The 20,492-nt window shown below is 33.0% G+C and overlaps 1 protein-coding gene across 1 annotated transcript in view; it reads right to left on the reverse strand.

The window, feature by feature from the left end:
• LOC106878380 (CLIP-associating protein 1-B) overlaps window positions 1-20,492 on the reverse strand; it is a 157,840-nt gene that overhangs the window by 38,785 nt on the left and 98,563 nt on the right. The window contains 11 exon segments of the mRNA XM_089364292.1: window positions 1,659-1,726; window positions 3,875-3,922; window positions 4,185-4,349; window positions 6,843-6,944; window positions 10,221-10,358; window positions 15,689-15,724; window positions 16,125-16,180; window positions 17,841-18,044; window positions 18,841-18,978; window positions 19,094-19,164; window positions 20,301-20,436. Of these exon segments, the coding sequence (XP_089220418.1) occupies window positions 1,659-1,726; window positions 3,875-3,922; window positions 4,185-4,349; window positions 6,843-6,944; window positions 10,221-10,358; window positions 15,689-15,724; window positions 16,125-16,180; window positions 17,841-18,044; window positions 18,841-18,978; window positions 19,094-19,164; window positions 20,301-20,436 (1,162 nt within the window).

Raw genomic sequence — 20,492 nt, forward strand, 5'->3', positions numbered from 1 at the left:
TCTCTACATCAATGAGATACTTGCTGCCACATCCAATAAGACCTGTTCTTTGGCAGATACCATAATCCTTCATTCGTTCCTACCTTTCCTTGAGCATGCAGCACACACACACATGCGCTTTACAAATCACATATTAAACCTACATTCGTTCCATAAACAAAGATCTTTGAGAGCATCCTCTGATGTGGTTATACAAATCTTGTCTCTTAACATTGAAAAAAAAAAAAAAAAAAAACACTTAGGCACCACTGCCTCACACACCCTCAAAATGTGTAGCATTGAATTCAAGCTCTCACAGTCACTCCAAATGCTAGGCCTCACTATTACTGAGTCTCTCTCAGTGAAAGTACATCTTTAGTAGAGCATCCCAAAAACTAGCCCTTCAGAGCCAGAAGATATTTTAGCCCCCAACAGCTTCTGACACTCTATAAGGGTCAAGTGAGGCCTATAAAGGACTACTGCACCCACATTTGGAGTGGTGTTGCTGCTACCATACTCACAGGCATCCTATGGCTTGATATAGTCATACGTGTAATAGTTGGAATTAAGTTTTGATAACTTTATTGAACTGTAAATTTCATGTTTCTTTTCTAATTAAAGTGTTCTTATAACGAATGTCAGTGAGTAATGATCTGTAACACTCAAATAGAGAAAAGTGGAAGAAACTTGGGGCTGACAGAGAGAGCATCAGAGACATGGTCTGGACAAATTCAGCTTTGTTGATTTGATTGTCTAAACTGACATTAGGCAAAAACCTTTGGAGAATGAACTTGGAAGAAATTTTCACTGAATTCAGTTAACCAATACAAATTAAGGAAAAAGAAAACTTTTAAAAAAGTAGTGAAAAGAAAAAGAAATAGACAAATAAAAATATAGATCTTGAAAGAAATGAAAAAAAGGCAGACAACACAAACAGGAATGCTAAATAAATTAGTATAAAATGTCGAATTTTTGTTTAGCTGAAAACATTTGACAAAATAAACTCATGCTGGAGGACACTTTATGGACAGCAAACATAGGATTAACGTAGCTCACCTGGCCGAGGCCACGCTGTGTTATATCTCCCTGAAATAAAATCAAGCAGTTTTAGGATCTGTTCTTTAGAAAACAATTAAACTAGAGTTTGTAATATTTGTTTAGAATAAACAAATAAGATATTTAGATACATTTGGTTATTAAAACGTGGAAAACAGTGTCAAGAGACAACTGATGAAAATTACCTTTAAAAATAAAATGTTTATAGAAGACAAAAAGACTTCAAAAAAAAAAAAAAAAAAAAAAAAAAATAAAATCAAGATTCATTTTCAAATTTGTTTTACTGAAAGCTTAGGAGAAAAATTATTTATGAAGCCTCCTGGAAGCAACAGTGCGAAATATAAAGATTAAGAGCTTATGAATAAGAAAACCTTCGCTTGACAACCAATGCTGGTGTGTTTACATCTCCGTAACTTAGCAGTTCGGCAAAAGAGACCAATAGAATAAGTACTAGGCTTACAAAGAATAACTCCTGGGGTTGATTTGCTCAACTAAAGGCAGTGCCCCAGCTTGGCCACAGTCAAATGACTGAAACAATTAAAAGAATGAAAGAATTAAAAAAAAAAAAACGGAAAATTTTGTTTAAAAATTTTCCAGTTTGATAAAAAAAATGAATAACTCACCAAAGCATCTGCTATAGCAGCTTCTGAATCAGAGCCGGGTCTAAGCACTCTTTGGGTTATCACATTGGCTAGAAATTGGAAAAATTTGAGTCTTTCAAAAACTGTCTCACATATTGAACTCAAAAACAACATCTTTATAGGCCGTATTACTCTCTGGATATTGATTAGAGTTACCTGTCCCACAATCACATTATACTTCAGAGCATAACAATATGTTATCAAAACAGGCATTATGAACAAATTCCCTTGGTTGTAGAACTACACATTACAGAAATATAGAAATACAGATGAACTCAAGGTAAAAAAAACAACCACACACACCGTTGTCGTCGTCATTTAACGTCCGCTTTCCATGCTAGCATGGGTTGGACAATTTGACTGAAGACTGGTGAAACCAGATGGCTACACCAGGCTCCAATCTGATTTGGCAGTGTTTCTACAGCTGGATGCCCTTCCTAACGCCAACCACTCAGAGTGTAGTGGGTGCTTTTACGTGTCACCCGCACGAAGGCCAGTCAGGCGGTACTGGCAACGGCCACGCTCATCTCGCTCGAGAAACCTCATGTATCACCCACACAAGAGCCAGTCCAGGCGCACCAGCAACGATCCCGCTCGAAAATCCCACATATATATAGTAATAATATTAGGAAATAAAAAATTTATTCCAACCTTACAGGCAAAAATCGGTATAATATTACACCAGGTTTCCTGATATATAATATATATGTATATAACTAATTTAGAGACGAACCACCACTCTACAACTCAGAACCCGTCCAAATCCATGCTGTGAGGCTTATACCATCTTATTATATCTAAAATTTTAATCTAAACTTTAAATTAAATAATATATTACATAAATAAATCATAGAAATATTAATTTAAAAAATTTAAAAGTCAAATTTATAATTTGGACAGAAATAATTAATACAATAATATACAGTACGGAAGTATAAATGTATAGAAGTTAGTGCTAGTACATAGACTATGCGCGTTTCATGGTTGAAATAGGACTATATAAAATCATAAGCAAATTCTATCCGAGTTCATTAGAACGGGGAAATGATTTTACTCCCCAAATCAGTCACTGTTCGGGACAAATCCCTAAGAAAATACCTAAAATCATTCAAAGAATAAACATAAACATGAGAAATAAAAATATATATGAAGAGACAAAATCTGTAAACTAATCCATACACTAATGGTATCAATACAATTATTAAGAATTACAATCTAAAAATATTATAGTATTATAGTAAACAAGGTCAAAACGTTATGGAATAAGTAGACAAAAGTAAAAAAGATGTGTTAGTGTACAAAGTCACTAAAAGATGGATGTCAACACTGTTTATAAAATCAAAGCAAGAAAGCATGACTTACCTGCCAGTGAGTGATTGTAGAATTGAAATCAAAATGGCCGTGTTGTAGAATTTATACTAAAAGGTCATGTGACCCAGAAGTACTTCTGGGTAATTGTCACATGACCTTTTAGCATAAATTCTACAACACGGCCATTTTGATTTCAATTCTACAGTCACTCACTGGCAGGTAAGTCATGCTTTCTTGGTTTGATTTTATAAACAGTACTGACATCCATCTTTTGGTGACTTTGGACACTAACACATTTTTTTTTTTTTTACTACTATCCACCCACTCCACAATGCAGTCATCCTGTTTACTATAATATTTTTAGATTGTAACTCCCAATAATCACACTAACACCACCGATGTAGGGATTAGTTTACAGATTTTGTACAGTGCAATGGTTCGTTTCACTTTATTTTCTTAAGACAAAACATCCCCTTTAATAATTTTCCAAACTAAATCTGGAGGAAGGTGCAGGTTTCTGAGACCAGAGATATTAACATTTTGAAGAAGAGACATGTGCAGAGAGAGAATTCCAGAAGGATAACACTTTAGGGAAGAAGGACTGTGCACAGTAGTTGTCTTGCATCAGAGGATGGGGTTAATAGTACATGTGATAGAAAGAGGAGAAAAGAATGAATGGCAAGGAAGAGGGGAGACAGTGTAAATATGACCCAGGGCCAGCCACCTGTAAGGAACAGAGACCAATAATTATGTAGCTGTTACTAAACAAAGCTCTTCTTTCAACAGTTTTGAAAGTACAATCTTATAAAGCATCCCTTTACATACTTGAAACTGATTCAGTAAGAGATTTCATTTCAACTGATGTTCAGACAAGGAAAAAAACTTACGCTTTTGTAGTGTCGAAAGTCTACTCCCACTTAATCGTCTTTCACGGCCTGTCAGAAGCAATGAGAAAAGGTAAGTTCGGTTCAAAATGAAACTTAGGAAAACATAGAAGAAAAAAAAAGCCTACATAATGACTAGAGAGAGCTATAATTTTAGAAAAAGATATTTACATAATGAAACAATAAATGCAACAAAAACACCTTATCAGACAATATTTTACACATCACATTACAAGTTATTCTATAAATTACATCAGACTGCCAAGTAAAATCAAGCTTCCATCAATTATCAAGATAAATGTAAAAACCTCACCATAGGTTGACCGATTAGGACTGGTTTCACGACTAGTACCTTGACTTCTAGGTATAGCTGAACGCCTTGCTTTTGGCGTACTTATTGAGTGGTGTGTAGAGTGGTGTGAAGTGCCATGGTGACTGTAGCCTACTCGAGAAGATGGAGAGCCAGATCGGCTACTTGCTGTAATTATATCGACAGGAGTAAATAAAGCAGCTGCTAAAAGTGCTCACAATTTTGTTATTTTATGGCATTTTTTCACTAGTATAGACAATATGTATATCTTTTTTTAATAGGGGGGGGGGGGGACATTATAAAAATAATGACCATTTATTAGTTCAACCTTCATTTATGATAATTCATTGTTGTCTCAATCACAACCAATGCTTTCCAAAACCCAATTTCAAAATACCTTTTACAAAAAAAAAAAAAGAAAAAAATTTCTCTTCATATCATCTTTTCCTTTCTAGCAATAATAATTTTAGGTGACTATCAAACACAAAACCCAAGAAAATACAAGAAAGATAAATTACTTCAAGACGTGTACTTTTGAATTTTTACTTTCGGACAAAATGCCCAAGTAAATCAGAAGAAACCTTTTTCCATATTGAGGAAATATTAACAATTATCTGAGGGCTTCTAAAAATAGAAAATTACTTGATGAAAGAAAATTAAAAACCAATTATGGGAAACAGTTGATTAATTTAAGTAATGAATAAGGTCTTGAAAGAAATTGCTATTTCTAGTTTACTAAACTAAAACTGAACATTGCTTCTTTCTCTTTTTTTTCTTGGGTCTAAAAGCTGTTTAGGTTGGAACATATAGTTTCCATGATGTCTAAGTTACACTTCCCTCTCATTGGGATCAATCCATCACAGGATTAGCCCTCAGCTGTTGCCTGTACTCATTTTCAGCTGAGTGGACTGGAATTGTGTGAAAGGAACTGGGGTTTTTTACCCCAAAGACACAAGGTGCTGCCTGGTCTCAGACTCAAAACTATTAGTTTACGATGAGTCTAACATCTTAACACTAAGTCATGCACTTCTTTTTATTTATATAAAAATGTTGAGAAAATATTAGGGCCGAGAGACAGTAAAAACCTGTATGTTTAAAGTGTTTAATAAGTCACATAATCACATAGTTGTAACACACACACACAAACACAATACAACACCAATTCATATCACACAAAAAATACCAATTTTGTTTTTGTGTTCATTAAATTTTTTGGTAATAGATATCAAGATGTTAAATTATGGCTGTGTAACAAAAATAATTGTGTAAAATATAAAAAAAATTTGCATTCAAAATGTTATTTTTTTAAATTTTATTTATTGTTTTTGCTTTTTCTTTGCCTGTGGGCCCAATGAAAATGACAATTCTAAAGAATGATAGAATTCATAAAATCAGTTCATAATTTGGAATATGTTAACTTTTGCAGTAGAAAATTTAATTTCTAAACTTCTGCTAGTTGTTATGTGATGTCAGAATTAAAATCCAGTTTAGAAACAATCTGAACATTATGAAAAAGAAAACTGCAAAATGTAATATAAATTAAAAATTAAGCCATAATTCTGTATTAGAGTTACAGTCTAAAAAGGATTGTACAAAATATAATAAGCAGGAATTAAATGTCTATTGCAAATTAGAATTACTTAGCAACTAAAAAATAAAAGAAATTAAAACAAATTGGTGTGATCAAAAGGTGATTGAAAATGGACTAATTTAGTAATGTATTTGGCATAAAACTGCTGAAAATGGAATAGGTTAAGATTAGAGTAGCAAGAGAACACTTCACATTACAAATCAGCCACACTGATGACCAAAAAGCTCTCCATGCAGAAACATCACGGACCATCTTGACTCATCCACTCTAAGACTGTCATCCAAAGAGCAAGCCAGAAGAATACACTATCAGTTAAGTGGTATATTAAGTAGATTGGGTAGTTTCCACAGACAAACCAACACTATTCACACAATAATGCTTTTTACCAGTTTTCCATTGTATGGAAAAAGACTTTGGCCATATGCTGAATCATAAAAATCTATACAGAGAATAGTCATTAAAAAATACTTGCATATATACAAAATAATCATGAAACCAGCTACTTTTAGCTGAGGTAATTTTGTTTCTTTACTTTCAAAGAATAGCCTCTATTCTAAACTAGGATTAACAAATTTAAATTTAGGATTAAGTAAAAGCCTGGCTATGTCCCTAGAATTGATGAGTTGAGTTCAGTAAAGAATCTCATGCATATTCTTCAAGCTTCAGGAACCCAGTCTCTTGGAACAATCAAAGTCTGAAAGAAACAAAACAATCTCTTTCATTGGTTCCAGTTAATAGTTTTGTGGTTGTGCTGGGCACAGCTACCTTAACAATTTTGAAGGTCAAAATTCGAAATAATTCAAAAGAATGATTGAACTACATTAGTCAATGTAGCAGTCTTCCACGTAGCTAATGTTAAACTAATCAGTCATGAGATATTGAGCTGAATAATGAAGACTGTACCAATGCTAATTGAGCGTTTAGACAAATAATTTAAGTTTAATCATTTAGACTTTGATATTTCTTACACAGCTTGTTGACACAAACACAAATAGAAGGAAATTCTAAAAGTTGTTTCTACTGGTTGATAATGAATTTGTATATGGACCAGACATGGTAGTCTTACTTACGTTGTGACTGGGACACCCCTATCCTTGATCGTGTGCGCCCTCTCTCAGGAGATACCAGACCTGATATGGAGCTGCTAGCATTACTGGATGTCTTGTGACGGGCTGGAAATAAAACTCACTAGTCTACACCAGGAGCCATATACACACAGGTAGCAAAGTCATGGCAAAAATGGAAAGAGATTATAGAAGAGGACTAAAACAGGGAAGTAGTGGTGGTGACCAGTCAGAGAGAAGACCAGAAGACCAGCTGAGCAGGATTCCAAGGCACATGCTACATATTTGGTCGACAAGCAATATTTGAGAATAAGGAAGGTCAATAACAATTTCAATGTTTAATGCTCAAACAGGTATTAGCTACTGGACATTAGTAAGATTGAAACACAGAAGACCTCGGTAGAACAAAACTTGAGCTAGTACCATATATGCATACACGTATATATATATATATATATATATATATATATATATACAGGAAAGCAATAACTCTAGAAGATTCAAAATAGTCTATTAATCATTTAGCATTTCAATAACCCTACCCTAAAGTTGACAGTATACTTAATAGATAATACATTACTATGGGAAGTACTAGTAAAGGTACTAATCATTAGCTAATGGGGTTGAAGTAGTAAAGCAATAAACTGCCCCCCTCCCCCACCCCAATAATTAAATTTTTTCTTTTACCAATATTCTTTTTTATATGTGTAGGCAAAATGTTCAAAGAACAAGAGAAAGTAAATGCCAGTATCCTATCTTGAACTAAGACAAGTTAATTGCCAATAGTAAAAAAGAAAATTATTATTATAATTAGCTATCTATAAAAAAAGAAAAGAGGCTTAATCATGTAGAAACATGCTTTGTAAGAAACCAACTTCAAATAATCAAAACGTAAAAACAGCAAAAAAATTTTTCAAGACTAAGTCTATATTATAAAAACTGAATATTTGATCTTTAAATAACCTTAATTTCTATGAAAAATAGAGTTTAAAATAAATTAAGTGAATTAACCATTTAGAGCTGTCCTTCAATTAGTTAAACAGGACGAGTAATAAACAACATAGATACTGAAATATCAAAAACCATTTTACCCAGCTTATAACTAACTTGAAAATGAATGTATCCAAGAATACAGTGTGTATGTGAAACAAATGAAAAGAGAAACTTCATACAAAATTTGTAAAGTTGCAACCATTCTTAAGCTTCAACATGATTTGGCAATTATTCAAAGGAAAGTTTCCAGTCAACCCATTCATGCTCAATCCCAGCCTTGGTTTTATAATGTATTTAGCATTATTTTAAGTACCAACAACCTTTCCAACCATCAGTTCATCCATCCATCTTCTCCATCCACCATTCCAGGGAGGGTCGTAGGGGTAGAGTTGTCAGGCACCTCCTCTATAGGGTCCTATCAGAAGCAACCATTATTAGACATTCAGGCTGGATTCCCAAGTGTGACCAACTGAGACTATCCATATTCTTATCAAACCATCTCATTCTTGGACTACCCTTAGGTTTCCTACTGGTTGGCTTCGTGTGAAGAATCTGCCTTGCAATTTGTTCCTGCAACATTCTAATTACCTGACTGTAGAACTGGAGCCGAGACTCCCTGATCTCAAAGCTATGCACCCTGTTGAATAATGTTATTCCAGAGGTCCTTCGAAGGAACTCCATTTCGGCTGCTTTGTATTCGCGATTCTACTCTTTCGGTCATTACACAACATTCAAGACCAAAGGTGAGGACAGGCAGGAAAACCAAATTGAAAACAACAAGTTTGGCTCTTTTTCCTCCCTTTTTTTTTTTAACGAGCCTCTCCTCTTCTGAATATCAAATGTTGAAGCCGACACAGCACCAAGTAAATATTCATGACTTCTGCTGTCTTAAAAGATTGGTTTATAAAAATAGCTCAAAACTTATTTTATAGAAGATCAACAAAAAAAGAAACAAAGGAAATATAATTAAAAAGAAAAATCATCCATGCAGGATCAAAATAATTCAGACAGTGGAAAGCTGACTACATCATGCTTGATAAAATCTAGTTTGTTGCCTCATCTTTCTAAGTTCAAACTGTACTGGGATTGATAAAATATATAAAAATCACGATTATTGCAACATCCCCTCTATCACCACCACCACCACCACCACCACCTATGGTTTCCTCTTTAGAAACCAATATTCAAAAGAATTCCACAAGGTTGATCAAGATAGGAACCTCTAAATTATTCAGATTATCTCTTTTAAAACTCCTGAACTAGCTAATCTAACCAGGAGAAGCAATTTGTAACAAATAATTGAAGAGTGAAATGTTTTTAAAAAAAAAAAGAGTGACAGATTATCGTGAAATTATGAGAAGATAGAGATGGAATCCTCAAAAAGAAAGGAAGTACGTAGCAATAGAAAAAAAAAACAGTTTATTAAAAAGAAATCAAGATCAGATATAAATACAGTTATAAAGATTCAACTGAAAACTGCAACAAAATATAAAATCCACAAAATAATAACTAAATTGTGTAATTATTTAACCATAATTTAATTAATATATATTTGAGCAAAGAAATGCATTAAAAATTTACAGAATTTATTCTAGAATAGCATTTAAAGAATAAAAATACAAATAAGTTTAAGATTATTACATAAGATGAAATATTAAATTCCGATTTTGTTTTCCTATTGGTGACTTTCAGAGATTTTCTATTCAAAACCAATAAGATTTAAGAGATATTACATGAATAGGATAAAAACTAAGATATATGGCTGAATTCATATTTAGGGTTTTAGGGTAATTTAAAAAAAAAAAGGAACAAAATGTATTTTATTACAATATTTAATTTTTGAATTTATTTTCCTTTCTTTCTTTTTTCTTTTTCCAAATAATTACTTTTGCTTCCAATTATCAAATGGTGAAAGTTAAAATTTATGGCAAAGAGCTTTATAATAAAATGTTAATACAATAATGGAAATTTTAGTTGTTTTCAGTCATACTAATATTAAATAATATTTCACTTATTGCCTTTTCTTACTGATTGCACAGAGTTGGGGATAGTGTCAAGTGAAAAATCAGGTTTTAAATTTCAGTTCTGTAATGAAGGGATTCTCCCATATTAAGGAAGCATTGCATTGTTGAAAACATTGCTGTAAAATGGAATTCTGTATTGCAAAAATAACTATTTTCCCATTAACATCTATGTTTACTAACATGAAAGTCAATGAGAAAACAGGTTTTTGTGTTGTAAAATTCCATATTACAGCAAGATTTTCAAGAGTTTAATGCTTCTGTAATATAGGAATGCCAGTTCTTAGTTTCAGTTGAATACAAGAATTAAGAAACAATTATGGAGATGAAAGCTTTCACTTATTATAAATATACATAATATTTTCCTTACGCAGTGAACGTGTATTGTCTGGAGTAAGTCTAAGTGCTGTGGCCCTTGAAAATGAAGGATAAATACGTGCGGAGCCAGTCAGATCTAGATCACTACTAGAGCGCACTATCCCACCCGTGCTGTTAGCTCTAGTACCATCTGTAACAGGATAAAAATTAAAAAAAAAAGCAAAACAAAACAAAAACAACATCCAAGCTATACAACAGGTATGAAAAAAATAAAAATGGCACAAAACAAGTAAAGGGTTATGACTGAACTGAATGCAACAGGAAGCCAGGAATAGTAACACAAGTGGCAAGAAATATCACCAAAAACCTCAGCTTACCTTCAGTATCATCACCTTCGCCACCAACTTCTGGCAGAAGGAGCACAAATGGCAAATTATTGTAAAAATATATAAAGCAAGTCATGCAGGGGAAAAAAATATTTACAAAATAAGAAAGAAAAAAAACTATTTGCAATATAAAAATTCAGACATTGAAATTTTGCCAATTGTGAGATTCAATCAAAATCCAAACATTTATAAATAAATAATATTAGTTTCATTTCGGGAGTGTCTCTTTTGTGCTGTTCTGGAATAATACTGGCAATATATTTGAAAGAAAATAATTGCAAAAAGTGGAAAATATGCACAGCCAAGTGTGTCTGTCTGTGTGTGTTTGTGTTTTAAAAATGTAAATAGATTTCAACAGCATATCAGTTAATTCTGTAGGGTTCTAAAAGAAGGTTTATATACGAAGGAGAAAAAAAAGAAAAACTAACGATGGAGGATTTTTATTTATTTATTTATACCCTCCACCCCTTATTGAGGAACAGACACAAACAAACTTCCTATTCATAGAATTTGAATAATGTATTTATTGTCAATAAGTAAATAAAATTAACAAGTTCATTACTCAAACCTAAACAATGTTTTATATGAAATAATCAATCAAAATCATCAAATATTGAAATTTAAAATTCTTAAAGAAAAGTCTTTTTGAACATTTTCACCCCCAAAGTGTGAATAATAACTGGCCAAAAGACATTTTTTGCATCTATTGTAAGAGACGTTTTCAAAGTCCACAGGCTAAAACCAGACAGAATATAAAAAGCTATCAAAAAAGCAGAAGTTTTTTTTTATAAAGGATCTGTTTACAAAGTGTAAACAAAAAAATAATTTAGATAAGTTCTAAAAGGTCAGACTACCTAAATGTGTTTTTAGTATTGATAACTACGGAATTAATAATATCAAAACACTGAATTATCACTTGATCACAAAGATTAATAGATCTCGCTTGTTATTAAACTTTTAAGCTGAACTGTTAAAGATGCAAGTGAATTTTAAAAATAAAATAAAATTTGTTTTCTAAATATTTATAGGAAGAGATCATTATCATCATTATTTCATATCCCACCCCACCCCCATTTGCAGGAACCGGATAGATTTTTACCAATGCCACTTATTACAGCCCATTGTCACTTCCCCAGTGAATCTAAGCATTCAAAAACCAACTATCACCAATATTTTTCGTAATTGCCTCAGTAGTCTTCTCCTTTCTCCTCACCCTCCTTTCACTAAGTGCTTCTTTACTCAGCCATCAACCATGACCCGCATCAAATATCCACACAACACCACACCAAAGTTGATTCCTCTTGTACGTCATCATTCATCCGTGCCAACATTCCATACGCATTCATCAGAGCACGCTGACCTCATTTTGCCAAGCTTCTGCATACCCGCTGCACTCAATGCTACCATGCAATGTCACATATTCTGCACAAGAATAATACAATTTGCCTCTTACAGAGAAAATCCAGTTCTTGCCAACAGAAGTAATATTTTGCTGGCCATTTCTTACCTCATTCTGAAGCACCCACCTCCACATTCATAACAGACATAACTACTTCCACATATTTGAAAGAATAAATTCCATGGATACTATCTCCTTGCTAACTACTCTTGTGCATTTGCTACTTACAATGCCCTTCTCTATCAGCCTGTCTGATCCCACTGCATCTCTTGTGCACCCAGTTGGCCATTCAATATAGAATTCCTACCTATACCTTTTCTGTATATTAGGAATGGCCACTAACTAAAACTGAAAAGTTGATATCCATAAACTAACACAAATAACAAAAAGAATATTTTCAAATAAATATAATAATTGGTACAAATAAAGGCTTCAAATATTGGCAAAATTTGAATGACTGAAGAAAATATTTTAAACAATAAACAGCAAATAACAATAAAGAAATAAAAAATTAAAAACAAAAAAGCAAAATACAACAAAACTAACAATCTTAACAAAATGAGTTTGAAAGAACCTCCACACCATCTGATAACCCTTTAATATTTTACCCCACAATTTATGCAATTTAAAGCTGGCGGAATCATTAGAGCATAGGAAATAAAGTACCAGTAAAATACTGGGGTTGGTGGTATTGACTAACACCTCCCCTCAAAATTTCTGGTCTTGAGCCTATTTTTCAATTTTGATTTTTCTTTCGTTTAAAAATTGAAAGACAAATTTTAGTTTAGGAACAAAACATCTGAGATTCTAATAACACTGTATAGGATTGGGCTGTTTAAATGATTAAGCAATTAACAAGTACATAATCATCAGAAACAGTAGGAAACAGATACAAGTCTTTTGTTACGCCTCAGCCTAGACTGAAAAAGAGTTGTGATATGGAATGACTCAATCCTAAAGATAATACTCTATTTGAGGCTATAGAATACCCTGCCATCCAGTAACCGGACTGACTGGAATATTGAGTGCCAGCAAAAACATTCAAAAACATTCTATAGCCTCTTGTGTGCATCGTGTTCTGGTACAAGTTGTTGTGATGGACACTGCTGCAGCACCTGACGGACAGTCAGTGCTGTAGATTTTCAGTCCAGCAGTTCTCAATGAATTCAATATTCTTAGAGTGGAGATTTAAAGTGGCATTAAGAGGTGGTACTACACATGTGTATATTGGTGCAGATAACATCATCGTCATCATTGAATACTCATTTTCCATGCTAGCATGGGTTGGACAGTTTGACAGGAGCTGGCAAAGTCAGGGGCCACCCTTGACACCATTGTCTGTTTTGGCATGGTTTCCATAGCTGGATGCCCTTCCTGATGCCAACCACTTTACAGAATGTATGAGTGCTTTTTGTGTGGCACCAGCAATGATGCTTATCATGTGGCACCAGCAGGGTCACCAAGTACTTTGCAAAACAAAGACCCCTGCCTCAGCAGGGAGAAGGGAGTAATAGAGAGGGGGGTGGCTTTGGGCCAGTTGATGAGAGATGAGAGGTACAGGAGGGGACAATAAGTGTCTTGCCTTAACTTCAGTAATGTGTTTATGAATATAATACAATAAAAAAAAACAAATTTGAAAGGAAAAGCAAAAATATTCAACAACAGGCTAAATAACTAAAAGAACACCAGGTATTATTTGACAACATAAAAGAAAGAAAAAAAAATGTTTATAACTACAATATTACAACTTAATATCTACAACATAAATCAAGCTAAATCAACACTATAGTTGTCAAAGACACAGCTTTCATATTATATATATATATATATATATATGAGAGAGAGAGAGAGAGAGAACAAATATGAGCACCTAATGTAAATATATTTATGAATAAACCATAAAAATTAGTGTGGTTATAGCTATGTTATTGTATATACTGTATTTTGTTAGTAAAGGGGTATCGGAAATAAAAATTTGTTAGTTCTAAAGTGAAGTGTTTTTGAACAATAATTCTAAGATATTTCTTAGTAAAGTGAATAAAATAATGGAAGAAATATAAACTTTAAATGAAATTAGTCCAATGAGAGGTTAATGATATGAAGTAGCCAGTAAATGGTTAAAGAGCATTTCAAAATACAATACACGTGTAGACTTTCTGCTGGAATTAATTACATGACTATGCAAATAAAACAAAAAGAAGTGAGTGCAAGAACAATAGGTTCTTATTCCATATCGTTTGATGGGGTTGGTGTGGGAGAGCGTTCAAATGCTCTGAACTAATTACTGGCAACTTCAAAATAATGAGTAAATTAATGTAAAATAGAGAAATTAATAAATAATAATAAATGTCTGTATGTGTGTACATGGTTAAATCAATAAAGACAGGTGAACTAGAATTAAAATAACATCCTGATATTTTTATTGCTAAAATAGCCCAGTGTGTATCCATAATAATGTATAAAGCTTTATTTTGATGTCTCCTTTACAGATTTAATGGGAAGCTGCAGAATACTAAAGCATTGTCAAGCTGGTACTTAAGTAAAATACCGAGAAAGAAATCTTGGAAGAATTCTAATGGAAATGAATGATGCTCCATCACAGAGAACTGAAATATTAGGCTGAAAGAATTTAAGAGAGGGACAAAGTCAGTAACCAAGGAAGAAAAGTCTTGTGACCACAACAAATTTTGGAATCTTTCAGAGATTTCTTTTAATAAAAATTGTAGAAGAGTGACATTTTGGTGTTAATTTACTTTCAAAGTGACTTAGTATTGGCACAGTTAACATTATCGAAAGTTCCAGGTTCGATCCCACTGCATAGCACCTTGGATATAGATTTTCTACTGTAGTTTTAAGTTGAACTATACTATGAAAGTGAAATTTGGAAGACAGAAACTCTGAGAGGGTCTGGCATGTGTGTGGGGGGGGGGAATATATTTTAAGTTCTGTCTCTTTAAGCCCTGTAACTCAGTGATTTGATAAGTATGGATAAAAATGGGTACAAGGATTATTGCCTTCTGACACTAGTAAAAGAATAGACATATTGGATTTAATATTGTCTCCAGTTTGTTTCCAATATAAATTTTTTGATAGGGTGGCGAGATGGCAGAATCGTTAGCATGCCGGGCGAAATGCTTAGCGGTATTTCGTCTGCCGTTACATTCTGAGTTCAAATTCCACCAAGGTTGACTTTGCCTTTTATCCTTTCAGGGTTGATTAAATAAGTACCAGTTACGCACTGGGGTCGAAGTAATTGACTTAACCCTTTGTTTGTCCCCTCTATGTGGGCAATAAAGAAACAAATTTTTTGATTTATTTATCCTTCACATTTAGTACTTATTGAACTAACCATGTGTGTGTGTGTGTGTGTGTGTGTGTGTGTGTGTGTGTGTGTGTGTGTGCGTGTGTGCATGCGTGTGTGTGTGTGTGTGTGTGTGTGTGTGTGTGTGTGTGTGTGTGTGTGTGTGTGTGTGTGTGTGTGTGTGTGCGCGCGTGTATATATATATATATATATATATACACACATACAGAGGATGTATGTTGCTGACATTGGAGAAAACTATAGCTGAATAATGAACCCTCAGACATGTAAATTTAGAAATACTGACAATGTATTAATTTTCCTGGTGGTAGTTTTATTAGAATGAGATGTAGAGAATGTGTACTTATGTAGAAATGAAGCAGCAGAAAGCAAGAGAATTGCCATTGGTGTCAAAGGCACCTTAAGATACTTACAAACACCACTGCTACCAATATTTCTATGGTGTGTTGCTGGATGATGGGCATGAAAAAAGAAACTAAAGGTTACTAAAGGGAGATAGAAGGGCTTAACATCCTTTGTATGGATTAAGTGACATACATTTTGGTATTTTCAGCCATAAATTTTTCAAAACTAACAAACAAACAAGCAAAAATCCTGAAATATCCATAGGTAGAGTATGAAAACAACTGATTAAAACTGTGGATGGTCACAGCTTGATGTTTAAAACCAAACCATTTTGATCTCAGAGAAAGTCACCTGGGTTTTTTCTTTTGAGTATTATTTTAGAGCAGGGAAAATATTTTATTGAAAATCTTTAAAAAAAAAAGAAGCTTAAGATTAAAACAAACTGTAACAACCAAACAAACTTCATAGAAATATCCACAAAGAAATGGGTAAAACAAATCATACCTTGTCGTGGGCTTGGAGCAACTTTGCTAGTGACAGACCGGCGGGTGCCACCACGCCTAAAATGGTAACACAAATGAATATATTCAGTAAACTCCTGAAGATTTTTTTCAAACTTAATCTTTTACAATGTCTACTGAATTGTTTTAGATCATTACTTCAGATTTACTTCATATGGATAGATTTTGTGTGGATAATCCCAGTTTCCAAACATTAATATATTGGAAAATTACTATTTCTAAATCTCACAACGAGAGATATTCAGCAACAGTACTTTGGAGTAAAGATTGTTTGCCAACATAACATGGCAGTCCTGGTTTAGGACGAATGTTGCTGTAATTTAGCCCCAGGAGACATCATCTCCAGCTGGCTATACAACACGATCTGTGTTCGAAAATATAAGGACACAGATCGTGTTGTATAGCCAGCTGGAGACGATGTCTCCTGGGGTTAAATTACAGCAATATTCGTCCTAAACCAGGACTGCCATGTTATGTTGGCAAATAATCTTTACTACATTAAAATATTGATATGCCATGCCAAATGCTATATGGCTTGGGATAGGAGATGGTGTTATATTTCATATAAAGAGATATGAATCTCGATCTAATTATATAAATGACTAGATAAAACTAATAAGACTGGGAAATTTGGTTAAGAAAAGTATATCTTACAACACACCATTATCAATAACATTTCAATAATTAAATAACTAATGATAGCTCGTTTTATGCTGTCATAAACAATGTGCCTTAATTGCAAAATACAGATTGCATTTATCATCCAGGCACAAGCTTAAATAGCAATAATTCAAAATATAAGAGGGTCAAGACTAAGTTCTGTGGTATTTGGTGGTTAATATAGGTCTTCGAACTATAGACAAGTTAACTCCATCCTTTGGCTTTGTACACTTCAACAATAATACGCAAATTTCAGAAGATTTCTTTGTTCAAAATTTCTTAATTGCCATGCTTTCATGTGTTTTGATAATGTATATATAGCTAATGACAACTTACAATGCCAAAAATTTGCTTTATTGTAGAATTGATTTAGTGCCTCTTCAATGTATAATCCCAACACCAATACGAAATAGCATAAATACTAGCATTATTAGGGAGATGTTTCTTACACAAAACACTTCAACATTTTCATTTTTCTTTTCTTTTTTTCGCCATTCTAAACATATTATGCTTATTACTTTCTGTCTTTAAAACATTTAAGAATCATCTTTGACCTCTGCCAGCATCTGAAACTTGCCATCTAAATCAATATTCAATGGCATTGTACACACTACTTGAAAATTCCTTTCATGGATTCCATGTGCTTTTTCATTCTTAGTTAATCATAAAACAGCCAAGGATTAATCTTGGAGAAGTTTGATATTGGGGTGGAGGGAGGATTCCGTTTATCCACAAAGACGAAGTTTTTCACCAAAACATTTTAATTTTTTTATTTTTATCCTTTCTATTTTTGTAAGATACACAAGATTCACCCCAATACATACAATAATAATAATTCATAAAATACTTCCTCTGCACAAAAGAGCCCTTGTAAATGTTTAATCAAATGTATAACAGCTAAATTATAGAAACAAAATATATATGAACTAGAAGGGAAAAAATAAAAATTATAAACATTGAGAATAAAAATAATAGAAACATCTATTTATTAAAGAAAATAATTGAAACAGCTTGAAAAAAATTAATGTGTGTAACTTACGTAAGTGAATCAAAACCTATTCGATCTTGGCTAGCAGAGCGTGACCTTGATGCAGGTAACTTCAGAGAGTCAGCACTATTTAGAGAATTATTACTGGAAGAATTACTTAACTCCCCTTGGAGGACTTTTTGTTTACCAACGTCTAATGAATTCAGCAGTGCGTCAGCTTGATCTCGGAAATGTGTAGCGAAATGCCAATAAGCTCTGTTGGAGAAAAATTACAGCACATGTGTTTGGATGGGAAAATAATAAGCAATTAAAAGTATTAAAAGTTTGCATAAGAATGATGTCTGTAAAGAATGTAATATTAGAGGATCAGACAAATTTAAAGTGGTTGTTAATAGGTGGGAAACTTTTCATAAAATTGAGATTGGCTGAAGTGAGGTCAAAATGGTCAATATATTGGAAAAGTAAATTCTTCAATATAGAAAAACTACAATGAAAATGCATCATGAATGATTATTGGTAGTAGAGTATTATTTCATACTGATGATGGAAAAATGTTTAACATAATAAACTCTGATCATGAAATATCTCCAGACTACTGAAATGCAATCATATTCTGATAAACTGGTGCAAAAGAAAAATGCTTGCTGACAGACAATCACAAGATATCTCAAGATTGTGCCTTTACTTATAAACCCTTTAGTGGAGTTTATATATTCAGCTGATATGGAAACTTCTGAATAAAAAAATAAAATTGTAATTGGGTTTTAGTAACTTTTGACCCACAATTCAAGAGACCTCCCCACCACCCCGTCAATTTTTTTTTAATTCTGAAAATAAATTTGACAATTTTCTCTCAGGGAGCTAATATTAATTTTAGCTTGTGTCTGCTGCACCAACTTTGGAAAACATTTTAGTAGCAAATTTATGGAATATTAAATACCAGATCTGAAACCAGCAACATTTTAATGAAGTTTGAAACCCTGTAAATAGTTTGCTTTGCAGTTGGATTGATTTCTTCATAATTTTGGTTTTTACAAGCTATAAAACTTACTTTCTGGAATGTGCCCTAGTTTCTGAATCTGGATCACTGATTCCTCTTTTTATAGCATCTTGCAAAATTGCAATGTGTTTCTCTAAAATATGGGTTGGCCAACTGAGGAGTATTTGTTTCAAACATTCACACACCAACCTGCAAGTTAAAAATAAATAAAAATCAAATATAAAACAGTGTGTGTTGTTATATACAAAAGCTAACATCTTAATCAGGGGATACTTTCAGAAATTTTATATAATTTATCACTTACCTCCGAATTATGGAATTTTTTGATGAAAAGTTGCCAGTTATTATAGGAATAAATTTAGAAGAATGAGTGAACTGAAAAAGAACATTTTAATAAAAACCTTATTCAAATATTCACAATACAATCATATCACATGAAATATATTTAAACAGTTAAATGACTAAAAAGCTGCTTGTAAACAAAGTTGTTCATTCCTAATGCCAACCACTTTACAAAGTATACTGGGGGGGGGGGCACCAGCACCAGTGCTTTTTATGTGGCACCAACACCAGTGCTTTTTACTTGAGAAAGAATTATTAAAATTCCTCAAAAATACTGAACCAGCATTATGTAATAAGTCAAGAAAGCTGTTAATTGTCCAAACAAAAAACAATTTTTGCTTTGTTATATTCACCTGGTTATAGATGGAAAAATAATTTAAAAATTGCATAATTAGCTGGTATTATGCTAATGAGCACATAACTGAATTTCATTCAACAATCCAATCTCTTCAACAAAATCAAGACAACTGTTACATACATCAAAGGAAACAGCCTTGCATTTTATTCTCATTATAAACAGACAAAACTATAAGCACTAAAGTTGCTACAAATGTTAAACCATACAATCTCTGGTTATCTTTTGTGATGATCTCATATAACAGTGCCAAATCTGGACCTTAAAAACTAGCATTCTTGACTGCTTGGTTAGCAGAATTGTTAGCTTTGTGGTTTTTATTCCAGATCTTTATATTCTAAGTTTGTCTGCCAAGAAACTGACGTTAAACTTTATCAGCCCACACTTTTCAACTGGACAGCATCATTAGCATGGAGATGGGCGGCTTGCCATATCGCAGACTGCTGCTATTCTGTTTAAAAAAAAAAAAACCTTGCTCAGGTCAACACCCAGAAGAGGGACTTTGTAGGTGCAGATAGATGGTGTGAACCATGACCAATAGAAATCTTAGACAGTTACAAACTTCTTTTTTTTTTAATTGAACAGACTGAGTGTGATTTTAATAGTGCCAAATATCACTACTAGTTTCAACATTGCCAAAGAAGGAAAAGTGTTATTTTCATAGAAATTAACAAACATTTACAAATTCTTCAAATATCCATAGAAAATAAGCTCACAAAAAGATAATATTGAAATTAAATTAGAATATGTGAAAAATTGTCCCTGGTATGGGAATTTACAATTTAGGATTAAAAAGTATAAACTGCTTAGATACCTGGATCAGAAAGCGTATACACACAGCTCCAGAGGTAGCCATTACTTTGGCAGTATTGGATACTAGAGCAATAAGATTTTGCAATAGGGCTTCAGCAAAATGATCACATTTATTTCCAAGCTGCTGGGAGACAAAGCTAAAAAGACAAAAAAAAAAGTAAATCAGGGGTAATTAAAAGAAATGGAGAAATAT

This window comes from Octopus bimaculoides, chromosome 16, assembly GCF_046866305.1.
Source record: "Octopus bimaculoides isolate indiv1 chromosome 16, ASM4686630v1, whole genome shotgun sequence".
NCBI lineage: Eukaryota > Metazoa > Mollusca > Cephalopoda > Octopoda > Octopodidae > Octopus > Octopus bimaculoides.